We start from the raw sequence: 15,702 nt of genomic DNA on the forward strand, positions 1-15,702 counted from the left end.
GGGATGATAAAAATTGTAAAGGGAGACGACCAAGGCTTGAATACAGTAAGCAGCTTCAAATCGACGTAGGTTGTAGTAGTTACTCGGAGATGACGAGGCTTGCAGAGGCTAGACTAGAATGGAGAGCTGCATCAAACCAATCTTTGGACTAAAGACTACGACAACAAGTAAGCATCTGAGAGATGGGTAGTTTGTTCAAGAAGAACATAATCTCTTCCCCTCCCCCCAAGTTGCTATATTTTCTCTCTAATGGTGTTGACGGTGACGAGATGTTAAAGATTAGTATGCATTCGTTTGAAAAAAGAAAAAGAAAATTAGGCCAGGTGCGTGGAGGACCCGCGCTCTGAGGGTTGCACAAAAATTCAGTTATGTATATAGACAGCTCGTTAGCCTGGGAGAGTACGATCTCGACGATTCTTGCCTGTTAGCGACATTGATATTGGAGAGATATACACTAATCGCCATTAAAATTGCTACACCAAGAAGAAATGCAGATGATAAACGGGTATTCATTGGACAAATATATTATACTAGAACTGACATGTGATTACATTTTCACGCAATTTGGGTGCATAGGTCCTGAGCAATCAGTACCCAGAACAAACACCTCTGGCCGTAATAACGGCCTTGATACGCCTGGGCATTGAGTCAAACAGAGCTTGGATGGCGTGTACAGGTACATGCAGCTTCAACACGATACCACAGTTCGTCAAGAGTAGTTACTGGCTTATTGTGACGAGCCAGTTGCTCGGCCACCATTGACCAGACGTTTTCAATTGGTGAGAGATCTGGAGAATGTGGTGGCCAGGGCAGCAGTCGAACATTTTCTGTATCCAGAAAGGCCCGTACAGGACCTGCAACATGCGGTCGTGCATTATCCTGCTGAAATGTAGGGTTTCGCAGGGATCGAATGAGGGGTAGAGCCACGGGTCGTAACACATCTGAAATGTAACGTCCACTGTTCAAAGTGCCGTCAATGCGAACAAGAGGTGACCGAGACGTTTAAACAATGGCACCCAATACCCTCACGTCAGATTATACGCCGGTATGGCGATGACGAATACACGTTTCCAATGTGCGTTCACCGCGATGTCGCCAAACACGGATGCGACCATCATTATGCTGTAAACAGAACCTGGATTCATCCGAAAAAATGACGTTTTGCCATTCATGCACCCAGGTCCGTCGTTGAGCACACCATCGCAGGCGCTACTGTTTGTGATGCAGCGTCAAGGGTAACCGCAGCCACGGTCTCCGAGCTGATAGTCCATTCTGCTGCAAACGTCGTCGAACTGTTCGTGCAGATGGTTGTCGTCTTGCAAACGTCCCCATCTGTTGACTCAGGGATCGAGACGTGGCTGCACTATCCATTACAAGCATGCGGATAAGATGCCTGTCATCTCGACTGCTAGTGATACGAGGCCGTTGGGATCCAGCACGGCGTTCCGTATTACCCTCCTGAGCCCACCGATTCCATATTCTGCTAACAGTCATTGGATCTCGACCAACGCGAGCAGCAATGTCGCGATACGATAAACCGCAATCGCGATAGGCTACAATCCGACCTTTATCAAAGTCGGAAACGTGATGGTACGCATTTCTCCTCCTTACACGAGGCATCACAACAATGTTTCACCAGGCAACGCCGGTCAACTGCTGTTTGTGTATGAGAAATCGATTGGAAACTTTCCTCATGTCAGCATGTTGTAGGTGTAGCCACCGGTGCCAACCTTGTGTGAATGCTCTGAAAAGCTAATTATTTGCAAATCAAAGCATCTTCTTCCTGTCGGTTAAATTTCGCGTCTGTAGCACGTCATCTTCGTGGTGTAGCTAATTTTAATGGCCAGTAGTGTAGTTCCCATGAATTCCAACACATTCGAGAATGTTTTAATTTTTAATTGCTAGTTTGAAATCGGATAACAAATTACAAAAGAAATTTTTTTCGTGTGATATAACTACAAATTAACACTTTTCACGATTTTTTTCCTTTGCTTGTACTGTGAATCCTTGCTTCTTGCCAAATTTCATGATTCTAGGCCAATGGGAATTACTCTATAAGTTTTGATGAGTGAGTTTACAAGTATCAAACTATGTGACATAAACAACCGTATCTTTTGATTATGTAGATTTTTCAGGCGTAATACACGTTGGTGCCCTTCACGGCTACGCAGCCGGATTTCATCGCCCAGACGGGAGTCCCATTTGTATGATTTACGCAAGGTTCAGAAACCTGGAATTCCCCTTCCTCCAGTCGCCTGCAATTTGGACACTCCTACTTATAATTTGCAATAATGTCTTGCTACTACTGTTCTTAGCCCTCGTGTGGGGAAATGTGAACGTCATATATCCATCTCGACTAATTTTACTCAACGCTTGAAGTCTCTGTGCCTTGGAACGTCAGACCTAGTTAGCTACTCTTTTTCTCACGTACCTTTGAAGGAGTCCTAGTTGCTAATTGGTCAGCTTTTGGATGATAAAACTACTGAGCTGTGTCGCCATGTGTTGATATCAGCATATTTTCTTAATGATATATTTTTTGAACAAACGGACGGTGTGCCTATGGGGAGTCCTTTTCCCCCTATTGTCGCCAATCTTTTCATCGAAGATCTTGAAGGCACCGTACTCAGGACTTTTCTCTGAAGCCCACAAGTTTTTAAGACATGTGGATGATATTTTTAGCGTTTGGTCAGATGAAATGGAAGCTCTTCATCGGTTTTTAGCTCACTTTAAACGGATCAAATTTTCTATGGAAATTGAAAAAGAAGACAAATTACATTTCTGGATATTTTCGTACGCAAAAAAGAAACTGGGTCTGCGGGACAGAGCGTATACCGTAAACCTACGCATACGGACCATTACCTACATGCTACTAATTGTCGCCCACCGCATTAACGCATGAGGGTTTTTTATGCACACTGGTCAAGAAAGGTTATGCTGCTTCCAGTTCTGATAATTTGACGCAGGAATTGGATTATCTTCACATTGTTTTCAGGCAAAATGGGTCATCAAATTGATTTTCAATTTGGGCCACCATATGGAGCAACAATGGGCACTCGTAAACCAGTTCCCTTGTTTACTCTCTACAGAGAGCATTTCTTCGAAAATTTCAAGAATTCTCAGAAAATACGTATTAAAAGTGTCATTTTGCCTTTGGCCAAAACTAAAGCCCTCCTTGAATCTGTTAAAGATGACTAGTTAATGAGGAAACCTGGAGTACATAAAATTCCCTGTATTTGCGGAAAGGCTTATACTGGACAGTCTGTTCGTACGATTCATGACCGATTTATGGAACTTCAACGTCACACACGTTTACTCCAGCCTGGAAAATCTGCCGCCGCTGAACATTGTCTCAATGAAGAGCATAATATGTGTTTAAGGAGACACAAATTATTGCTCCGATTTCCCGTTTGTAGGATTGTACTTAAGGAATCCGTCGAAATACGATTATCCTATGACATTATTAATAGAGATAAAGATTTTAGGTCAGGAAAATATGGAATCCTGTTTTATTCAGCACCTTAATTTGCGAATCATTGCTTTTCTTTGCTTCTACCTCCTGCAGTGCTGCAGTTCGCCTTCCAGAGGGTAGCTCTTTCGCTTCTCACGCTCGGCTGTTCACGGTGTATAAATGAGCCGCCGCGCTGAGCACGTGTCCTGCCGCGCCTGCATTCCCAAATCCCACCTACTCTCCATCTCTCCACTCTCCATACCCTCACCCGAGGTGACTTCCACCAACTCCCACTCCCTGATGATGTCCTCATCCCCTCCATATACCCCTCCTACCAACTTTGATCCTCCTCTACCACACCCTGTGTTTTTTTTACCAAGGGCACCCTCTCTCCCTTCTCTCCCTCCTCCCTTCCTCCCCCCCAGGCTTCCCCTACGCCCTATCTTTTTTCCTCCCCCTCCCATCTCCTCTGCTACTGGCATCTACACACTCCCCTCTCCCTCTTCCCCCACCTTTTCCCCTTTTTGGCAGGTCCCGGACTCGTACACGTATAGTGAACTTTCGCGCACCCAGGATCATCGCCTAGTGTTTGTGTGTGCCGTCGTGTTCGTGTTCCAGTGTTTCATCGTTTGTGCTCCATCGTTCGTGTGTGTCGACTCTGTCATCTCTGTGCGTGTCCACGTTTCTGAACGGCTCCGTGTGTTTTCATCTTGTATGTCTACGTTTGTATATCTACCATGTCTGTTTTTAGATTGTCTCCTTTTGTATCATTAGTCATATATGTGGTCGAAGAGCGGCGTAGTATGCCGCTGCTGGTCTACCTGTATAATCTGTGTCAGGTGTGAAAATGACAATAGGGGAAAAAAAAGAGCATGTCCAATCTCACCTGAAGGTGGCCGCCAATTGAAGCGTCGAAATATCGTGTCATCCGACCGATGAAATCCGGTTGCATACCCGTGAAGAGCATCAGCAGTATCTTATAACTTCGTTGACGTAGAAGCTAACATTTATTGCAACGCCATAGTATGTGACATGACTTTCAAATTGATACGTCAACCCAGTCCTGAGAAAATTGGTTTTTACAGTCGAACAGACAGGCAGATGGATAGCAAAGTTGTCCTATAATGGTTCCGATTTTATCCATAGAGGAACAGAACCATAAAAATGAGAAATTTGTCTCATAAACAGCATTAAACCCAAAAGCAGTTGTAATGGGAGAGAAAAAAAGTTTCGATCCGTATCAGCACAAAGTATTTATATGGCTCCAAGTACTACGGGACTTAACAACTGAGGTCATCAGTACCCTAGACTTAAAACTACTTAAACCTCACTAACCTAAGGACATCACACACATCCATGCCCGAGGCAGGATTCGAACCTACGACCGTAGCAGCAGCGTGGTTCCGGACTGAAGCGCCTAGAACCGCTCGGTCACAACAGCGGGCTCACAAATTACACTACTGGCCATTAAAATTACTACACCAAGAAGAAATGCAGGTGATAAACGGGTATTCATTGCACAAATATATTATACTACAACTGACATGTGATTACATTCTCACGTAATTTGGGTGCATAGATCCTGAGAAATCAGTACCCAAAACAACCACCTCTGGCCGTAATAATGGCATTGATACGCCTGGACACTGAGTCAAACAGAGCTTGGATGGCGTGTACAGGTACAGCTGCCCATGCAGCTTCAACACGATACCACAGTTCATCAAGAGTAGTTACTGGCGTATTGTGACGAGCCAGTTGCTCGGCCACCATTGACCAGACGTTTTCAATTGGTGAGAGGTCTGGAGAATGTGGTGGCCAGGGCAGCAGTCGAACATTTTCTGTATCCAGAAGGGCCTGTACAGGACCTACAACACGTGGTCGTGCATTATCCTGCTGAAATGTAGGGTTTCGCAGGGATCGAATGAGGGGTAGAGCCACGGGTCGTAACACATCTGAAATGTAACGTCCACTGTTCAAAGTGCCGTCAATGCGAACAAGAGGTGACCGAGACGTTTAAACAATGGCACCCAATACCCTCACGTCAGATGATACGCCGGTATGGCGATGACGAATACACGTTTCCAATGTGCGTTCACCGCGATGTCACCAAACACGGATGCGACCATCATTATGCTGTAAACAGAACCTGGATTCATCCGAAAAATGACGTTTTGCCATTCGTGCACCCAGGTTCGTTGTTGAGTACACCATTGCAGGCGCTCCTGTCTGTGATGCAGCGCCAAGGGTAACCGCAGCCACGGTCTCCGAGCTGGTAGTCCATTCTGCTGCAAACGTCGTCGAACTGTTCGTGTAAATGGTTGTTGTCTTGCAAACGTCCCCATCTGTTGACTCAGGGATCGAGACGTGGCTGCACGATCCGTTGCAGCCATGCGGATAAGATGCCTGTCATCTCGACTGCTAGTGATACGAGGCCGTTGGGATCCAGCACGGCGTCCCGTATTACCCTCCCTTACCCATCGATTCCATATTCTGCTAACAGTCATTGGATCTCGACCAACGCGAGCAGCAATGTCGCGATACGATAAACCGCAATCGCGATAGGCTACAATCCGACCTTTATCCAAGTCGGCAACGTGATGGTACGCATTTCTCCTCCTTACACGAAGCTTCATAACAACGTTTGTGTATGAGAAACTGGTTGGAGACTTTCCTCGTGTCAGCACGTTGTAGGTGTCGCCACCGACACCAACCTTGTGTGAATTCTCCGAAAAGCTAATCATTTGCATATCACAGCATCTTCTTCCTGTCGGTTAAATTTCGTTTCTGTAGCACGTCATCTTTGTAGTGTAGGAATTTTAATGGCCAGTAGTGTGTATTAAAAAGGAAATATGCCCGTATCTCTGATTTTGTTGGTGGTTACTAGGGTAAGCCATCTTTATTTGGTTGAAAAATGGCGTCTCGGATCGCACACAAGCTGCTATTATATAACATTCGTGAATTGACAGTTAGTGTCGCTCTCCATCTGGTTTGCAACATGTTATGCATATATCCACTGCTTAACAGGAAATACAGGAATTCGTGTTTTTCTTCTTTTTGCCTTTTTATTTCTATGCTTCCTTTTGATTCTTTCTTTATCTTAGTTGTCCCATATCAATTAAATAACTATAAACCGTGTTATTTCTAACTTGGGACAGGGAATACTAGAATAATGTATTAGTCTGTCGGTCCTGAATATAGTTCTGGGAAAATAAAATGCTTTTGCGTTAATAATACACAGAAGATATAGGGGAGACTTTTCAAATTTCATTATTGTTTTTATTCTCCTTGGTGCAGAATATCATTTCGAGAAGGCACTTGCAAAAATATGCAGTTTATTATTTCTTCTTTCGTAATAATATTTAGTACGCCACATTACTGTGAAAAAGAATGCATAGAAAACTATGCGAATCTTTGGCCTTCATTATCGTAGATGGTAAAATGAATTTTATACTGAGATATCGATACATGGTGCTACGTTGGAGACAGAAAACACAGATATTTCAAATTTCTTTACGCCATGAACTAAATGTCTGTAAATAAATATATATGTACATTTACTGTAAGTAATGTGGAACGCTGCTTGCAAAAGTAAATCGTTTTCCTTCCTTGACACTTCTTAATGAAGACACGTCTTTCTCATGTTTCCCATCACTGGGCTGCCCCGTCATTAGTCCCTTGGCTGTGACTGGTAAGCATTCTGCGATCAGTTCACCAGTCTAGTTGCAGTACTGCTGTCAGGTGACTTCTCTCTCTCACTCACCTTATTCCAAATCGTCTCTGTCTTATTATTTCTAGGCAGATTTATGAAATAAGAACATCAAAAATTAAGTATATACCTCTTCTCCAAACCAACAAAACCCTTTGCTCCAGCGACTAGTCTTCATAGCACATTATTTTATTTCACAATGTTTTCTGTTTCAGACGCTGAGGTTATGAACGCGATCAGGTGGTCGGAACACCTCGATCCGCTGTTCGTAAACAACTACGAGATCGATCCCTCCCTGTCGTGGCAATACTTCGGCAGCGCTTCTGGCTTTCTGCGACGATATCCAGGTGTGACCATATAGGATTGAAAAATTAATTTAGAAATAATAATTGAACTTATCAATATTGTTTCTGTATATCTTAATTAAATCAGGGCAAAGCAGTTGTTTACTTTTTGTTTTTTAACCGCGGGATGGCATCCAAAAGTTCCCGAAATTACAATTTTGCGCGCAATTGTTTACGAGTACACTGAAATACCGATAGGTGTCTCCTCATACACCCTTCCTGAATTGGTGTGGCAGGTGACTGCAAACTGAGTGGGTTGGTAGTTGTTGCGCGTATTTGCGGTTTTCCAATGGCTGTACTAAAAGAGCAGCATGTTAGAGTAAAGCTTTGCTTAAACTTGGGAGAACGGCTGCAGAGGCGCACCAGATATTAAATATAGCTTTTGTAGTTCATATTTAATTCAGACAAGGCATATGGCTGGTATAAGCATTGCAAAAACGGGCGGACATCGGCCAATGTTGACTACTGTTCCGGTCGGCCGTAAATTAGCATCACACAATGATGATGATGATGATGATTTTGCAGAATGAGATTTTCACTCTGCAGCGGAGTGTGTGCTGATATGAAACTTCCTGGCAGATTAAAACTGTGTGCCGGACCGAGAATCGAACTCGGCAAAGGCTTACGAGCGGGGTTGTTTACGGCAGTGTAAATTTTTGTTAGTGACTGTCGATTCAGTACGGAGTTACGTCGTAATTATCAGTGTATTGAGGGATTTTTTAGAGTAAGTTTCTGAGCGAAAAGTAATGATCACCAGTTGTGCTAACCACAGCAGACAAGTCAACACGGAAGTTAGGAATTAATTTTCAAATATTTTCTTAAAAACGATGAGGCTAAACGAAAATGGATAAACGCTTGTAAACGTGCAGATTCGTTTTCAGTTGAAATTCCTCGTCCGTGCTCAATACATTTTACTGATTCTGATTATGGAAGGCATTGGAAAAATGAACTGTTGAATATTCTTTCGAAAAACAAGTTGGAAACCGATGCTGTTACAACTCAAAATTTTGCAGTGCTGATTTAGGCCGTAGTAATGAGCTTAACAACGACAGAAATATTCGCGCACAAAAAGGAAGCTACCATAAAGAAGAAGGTTTTACAGTTAAATAATTTACCAACTAATGAAGAGATTACTACCAGACAAAACGTTAACAGTGAAAATACTGCTGTGAATGCGACAACGTGCGCTTACGCTAACAATTGGAAATTGTGGAAACAAATAAAAGACAAAGGAAAACGAATTCAGAATTGCAGGGTCGTCTCTCTCTCTTTTGAAAAAGTGATTCAGATTTCTTTTTCTGACTGTCAACAAAAAGTAATTGTGAAAGGACGGTGTACTAACCGTTCACCTGAAGATATTGTAAAGTCAGCGACTTTACGTTGCCTATCTTGTAAAGCATTATCGTTTATCAGTGAAATATTGAAATATCCTCTTCCTAGTGAAGTCACTATTAAAAGAAGACTACTGCTTATTATTGATTTAACCCTTAGTGTTAAGCCTTAGTGTTTTGAAAACTCGAAGTTGTTAACAAAATTTGAAAACGATGAAAAGAAGGAATGGAGGACTTTGCTGTAATGTGTTTCGTAAGAGCGCGCATTTTCATCAGAATGAAAGCTATGAACAAGACAAAAAATTCAAAAGTAGTAAGCGAAGTGAGAGTGAACGAAGGCAAAAAAAGCTAACATTGCAGAATAGAAAATGAAGACCTGTTAATACAGTTAAAGAGTTTCAACTGACAGTATAGGGTTTTTTTTTCGGTATTAGAGGAGTATATGGTCTAAGCCTGAGTGAGCCTCTTCCTCGAGAATCGATATTTAAAAGTTTAACTTGAATTCCCTTCTCCAAACTGAAATAGCTTACAACAATAGACGTTAGCGCTTCCTCCAAGGTCGACTGAGAGACGCACGACTGTAAGAATGTTTAAAAACGCGATATCGAACATGTAGGCCTAAAATTTCCAAAAAAATCCGCGCGTCATAAAATTCTCAGACCTCGGACAGTTTTGCAACCCAGGCATTAGCAAGGACAGCACTAAAAATCCAGGACTGTCCGGGCTAATTGCGGATGTATGGTAAGCCTACGCGGAGACTACTAACCACCCAAACAAAGACGTCCAGGGTGCAATTGAAAATTACCATAAACATTGGAATCCGTATATTTGTTCCCAAGGGCTAATCTGGAGGTAAGAGTGCAGAATAGAATCTATATAAGACGTCAAAATATTACTTAATATATTTCGGCAACTTTTGGATATCACCTCGTAACGGACTCGATCATTCGAACTGCATTCCCATTTATGACCCCCACTGAAAATTGACATCCCACTTTTACGCTTCTTGTTGACAACGCTTTCGCGATCGTCTTTTGATAGTGTAATCATATTCTTCAGCGATTAAGTGGCCTCCGGATGAAGCGTCTGCCAGAAGTGACCAGGAGCTGCACGACTTCCGGATGAGCTCGTGGTACATCGACGCTGCCACCAGCCCCAAGGACGTCGTCATCCTTCTGGACAGCTCCGGCTCCATGACGGGCCTCAGGAGGGACCTGGCGACGGCAGTCGCCTCCGCCATACTCGATACCCTCGGCAACAACGACTTCGTGAATGTCTTCAAATTCTCGGATACCACGGAGGAGCTGGTCGCTTGCTTCAAAGACATGCTGGTGCAGGTAGGCGTTGTGCCTTCGCTTTGCTATTGTTCTCTGTGCAGTCTGCCTCATAAATCCTCATGTATAAACACTCTGACAAATGTAAGATGCTATACAGAGACACTAAATTACAACGTGGCTTGCCATTTACTGGTCTAACAAGGGGAACCGGCCAAAGGTCGCTCTCTGATGCGGACGAAACTTGGCATGATGAAAGAAGGGTGAAAATAAAGGGACATCTATTTCGTGTTAGGTGCCAACAAGTAATAGCTTTCGAGAAAATGACGCTCAAATTTTCGACACGATTTCATCAGTACACTCGCGCATCATAAAACCAGGTGAGTTGGTAACGCATTGACTAAAAGCGCAGTTCCAAATTTTCGCTCCCAGTCTTCAAAACAAATATGTTCTGGAACTTCCTGGCAGATTAAAACTGTGTGCCCGACCGAGACTCGAACTCGGGACCTTTGCCTTTCGCGGGCAAGTGCTCTACCATCTGAGCTACCGAAGCACGACTCACGCCCGCTACTTACAGCTTTACTTCTACCAGTATCTTGTCTCCTACCTTCCAAACTTTACAGAAGCTCTCCTGCGAACCATGCAGAACTAGCACTCCTGAAAGAAAGGAGAGCTTCTGTAAAGTTTGGAAGGTAGGAGACAAGATACTGGCAGAAGTAAAGCTGGAGTACCGGGCGTGAGTCGTGCTTCGATAGCTCAGTTGGTGCCGGCACGGTAGCTCAGCGCGTTCGGTCAGAGGGTTAGCTGCCTTCTGTAATAAAAAAAAAACTGAGTTAATCGATCAACAAACGAACTTCAACGGATGTCTTACGACGTCCGCCCCGAGCAGAAGCAACGAACAAAAGAAGCCGGCACGGTAGCTCAGCGTGTTCGGTCAGAGGGTTAACTGTCCTCTGTAATAAATAAACTGAGTGAACAGCTCAACGAACAACCTGAACGGGTGTCATGGGACGTCCGAGCCGAACATACGCAACGAACAATATAGAACCAAATGAGGTAAAAAAAAAGATGGTAGAGCACTTGCCCGCGAAAGGCGAAGGTTCCGAGTTCGAGTCTCGGTCCAGCACACAGTTTTAATCTGCCAGGAAGTTTCATATCAGCGCACATTCCGCTGCAGAGTGAAAATCTCATTCTGGAAATATGTTCTGCTTTTCTTTTATTGTTCTGGAAATAGGTCACATCAATATTTTTTGTAACGTCATAAAATTCAATGAAATTATTGCCAAAAGAAATAAGCATTTCAAATTTTATTAAAAATAGACTGTATCATCACAAATCGTATATAAGTAACAGAAAATTAAAAACATAAAAATCAAGTACTTCAGTTTTTGGTCTGATGTTTACTTTCACACTTCAAGCGAACCAGTGCATTCATAAAAACACTGAAAATATACAAAATCGGAGCACCGAGAGCAATGTGGTAAGGCACATATACCACAGCCACATTTTTTTGTGGAAATGTATTTTGGAAAACAACATCGCGATTAGGTTCTCATTTCGCGGTAAATCACGTATGTCGAAGCTTTTTCTCGAAAGCTGGAGCCCGCATAGGTCAAGGTGCGTATTTTAATTCTACTTGTGATTTCCCTTTGCTGTGCAATGGAATAGGGACGTCGCTTCTGTAATCGGCGAATGCAGCTTGTCACTTATTAGTAAAAATACATGTCGTAGGGTTTACGTAAATGCATACACTTTGGCGGAATTACTTTTGATGAACATGTCGATATTCCAGTTTCATCAACAAACAGCCCATTGTACAATCATGGATCGCCTTGCCCATCCCAAGAGTCAATAAGTACAGAAAGAGCTCCAGTTTTACGGAAGGTCGCGAAACGTTGTCCAGAAACTGATGATAAGTTTCTTAATTGACTTTTCCAGGTTTTGCGGCTGTTGCGTGCACATTCTGATGTCGTCCGATTAAATAATATACGTCTTGATGGACTTGAGGGCCAAATTTGTCACTAAGTTCTTTAAGACAAACGAAAACTGTTGGTAGCACTTTTCTGGAAAGTGTTGATCCGTGTCAGTTATGATGATAAAATCTTTTCTTTTAAATAAAATTTGAAATCTTTACTTCTTTCGCCATTAATTCCATTGTTTTCCTCGATGTTATAAAATGATTGTCACATACTACTGTCACATACTTCCGCGACAACAAAAGAAAAAATAAACACAATACTGGATTTGGACATGGGGCGCGAAATTTCGAAACTGTGCTCTCAGCCACGGCGATAACCACGCACTTGTTTTACTCTCCACGAATAGCCTGATGAAGACGCGTCGAAACTTTGACCGACATTTTCTCGAAGGCAGTTGCGTGTTGGCACCTAAGCCCAACTACGTACCCCTTTGTTTTCATCCTTTCATCACCCTGCTAGCGACCTCCGATGTGTTCCCCTTGTAAGGTTAAAAGATTTCATTGGTGTCACCTGGTGCTTGAACATGGAGTTATCAGCTTCGCAGAGTGTACAAACTAATTTTTAAGACTTTTTCTAATAGCTGAAATGAAATGTTAGTTATTATGTTGTTGGCCATTAAAATTGCAACACAAGGAAGCATATCAAATAAAAAATTTTCTTATTGGGCATTATAGTGCAGCGGGGAGATTAAATAATTAAATTTGTAGACGATTTGAGGGCATACAAGGTGAGAAATTTAATATCGAGAGCCGCCACATCTGACTGCAACAACAGCTATAACCCAGCTGGGAATAAGGTCGAACTGAACTTGGATGACAGATATAGCTCATTACCCCCAAGCTCAACTCTATGCTGGAGTTCATCAGCCGTGGCGGCTGGCAAGTGGTCGTGTAACTCTCGGTAACCCATGACCAAATTGGTGAGAGATCTTAACAATAAGCTATCCGGGGCAACAATGGAACCTCTATACCGAAGTAAGTTAGGACAGCAACGTACGGTCTTCCGTTATCTTGTTGAAAGGTGTCATGGAGAAGTGTATGATAGAGCATAGCTGCCCACCTTTTGCATGTCAGGAATGTAATGGCTGCCGTTGAAACTACTGGATTTGCGAAGAAACGCTGATCGTGTTGTGTGGCCGCTGGCATTCCGTACCATCACGCCAGGTGCTATACAGTCTGTCCGAGGAGTAATGGCGAACAGCCAGACGAAGTGGCCGCGCGATTTGAGTAAGTTTGAGTAGTGTGTAAGTCTAGGGACAGATGACATCAGCAGTTTTGTCCCTTAGGCATTCACACACAAACACACACACACACACACCTACACACACACACACACACACACACACACACACACACACACGCACACACACACGCACACACACACACACACACACACACACACACACACACACACACACGCACGCACACACACGCACACACACGCACACACTAATGGCCAATATTCATGAATGTGCCAGGAACGCTCATTCCAAACAACACACTTCATATAAACAAGTGTCCAGTTCTGAATGGTTTTCGAGATAGAGCATATTTAATATAAATTTCTTTTTAGGATAGTGGCACTCACGTATCTGTCTTACCAGCCATTCTCTTTGACATTTTATTCTACCCCAACATATCTTGTTGCTTTCAATCTCTACCACTGAACTAACCCTTTGGGCGTAGTTGTCCATGGTGTATTGTGAGTGAGATAGTGCGAGGAACTGAGAGTGTATCAGATAGAAGCATCGGTTAACTGCGCTTGTACAAGCGCTGTATAAAACGCCACGCAGCTACGTTAATGAAGAACATGTACATACGGTGTACATTTACGGCTTTCGCGATGTTAGTGCTCCTGCTGCTGTCGAAAAATACCGTCGCACAGTGTTTACCAGAATTTTCGGCACATTGCGTGGGCAGGTATCTTCAAAGATGCCATTTTTCTTCTGGACGCGTAGTTCAAGAACCTGTTCAGGAACAGCAACATACTGTTCAAGTGCTGCAACTTAGTGCTAATAGCACCCTTTGGCGACTTTCTGCACGTATCAGTGTACGACGAACACGTTAAAAACACTTATTTTTCAACTAATATTTTCAACTGATACTTTGTAAAACGCATGTTGTAATTGCAGACAACCTTGTAGGTTGGGCAACTTTGGGTATATACAACCGCTTCAGCTGTATTCAGTCTTTTATTACTGGATCATAACCGGTTTCGTGCCACTAAAAGCCACATCGTCAGATGAACATGTGATTAAAACATCAGATAGGAAAACCTCGAAATCTTCTTACCCAATATTCGTTGTCCATGAAAACAAAACACCGCTAAAAGACGGTATACCATAGATTAAAAACTGCCAGATTCCATTTTTGGATGGGTCAAAACAAATCGTACCGTAGTGATCTATTTATTGATCTTCTTACCAATAAATCACTATGGTACGATTTGTTTTGGACCCATCCACTATACTGGAAGCTGTCAGTTTTTAATCCATGACATACCGGCTCTTAGCGTGTTTTGTTTTGATGGACAACGAATGTTGAGTAAAAAGATTCCGAACTTTTCCTCTCTGATGTTTTAATCATATGTTCACCTGAAGAAGTGGCTTTTAGTGGCACGAAACCGGTTGTCATCCAGTAATAAAGGCCTAAATACAGCTGAAACGGTTATTAATACCCAAGATGCATGTTGTAATGTTTACTAACTGCTTACTGACTGCTGTATGTGTGAACGTGTATAAACCTGATATTGTAATGAATAACACAGAAGCCTCCGAAACTACTGGGACTAGGGCCTATCTCCACATGGAGCGTTTTGCTTCAAACGATCGTGCCTGTCATATCCCTGAATACTGACCATTCCTCCTGGGACATCCTGTAAGAGGATAACTATTGCATTCTGACCGTAAGCATTCTGCCTGGAGCCTCTACACATGTATACGACTACCTTGATGCTGTACGCAAAACTGGGATTCGTCTGAAAAGACGGCATGGTGCCACTGCTGTGTCTTTAGCGTTGCCTTCGGAGGTGCATTATCGATGCTCCTGCTGTCGTGTCAAGGGGAGCTGCAACAGTGTTCGCCGCTCTGCTGTCCCTAAGGATACTTGTCTTGTTGCTAACAAAACATTACCTCACTCAAGGTAGTTGATGAGGCTACACGATCCTGCACGGCGGAGCGCACAGTACGACTGTTCTCTCGTGCGCTAGTCACATAAGACCATTGCATAGCGTCGAACAGCATTGAGTATGCCAAGAACCCCCCCCCCCCCTCTCCCCCTCAATCCAAAGATTCCCAGATTCCATAATAGCATGACACTCCTAGTATCCCCACACGCGCAAGCAGCAATACTGTGGAACCGGTAAACTGCAATATCGCTAGTTCAAGATCGTGTCACCGTCAGTTTCCAACGAGTGCTGGTAGATATTTCTCCTTCTTACATGAAGAATAAAAAGATCTGTTCACAAACAACCAACATTCGTGCGAAATTTCAGAATGAGAAACCCGCTGCGCAAACTTTCCTTATGTACAGAATGTAGAGGGCATTACTCCTACCTACACTCTGCCGTTGCACTGAAATACTAATTTACATATCCAAGCATGCAATACACTTCGTGCCAAT

At 43.2% G+C, this 15,702-nt stretch overlaps 1 protein-coding gene across 1 annotated transcript in view; it reads left to right on the forward strand.

Annotated features, from left to right (window-relative positions):
- The window catches only part of LOC126187970 (voltage-dependent calcium channel subunit alpha-2/delta-3), an 865,148-nt gene that overhangs the window by 512,926 nt on the left and 336,520 nt on the right, over positions 1–15,702 (forward strand). Inside the window, exons 5-6 of the mRNA XM_049929356.1 lie at positions 7,370–7,501; positions 9,889–10,166. Of these exons, the coding sequence (XP_049785313.1) occupies positions 7,370–7,501; positions 9,889–10,166 (410 nt within the window). The remainder of the gene's footprint in view (positions 1–7,369; positions 7,502–9,888; positions 10,167–15,702) is intronic.

This window comes from Schistocerca cancellata, chromosome 5, assembly GCF_023864275.1.
Source record: "Schistocerca cancellata isolate TAMUIC-IGC-003103 chromosome 5, iqSchCanc2.1, whole genome shotgun sequence".
NCBI lineage: Eukaryota > Metazoa > Arthropoda > Insecta > Orthoptera > Acrididae > Schistocerca > Schistocerca cancellata.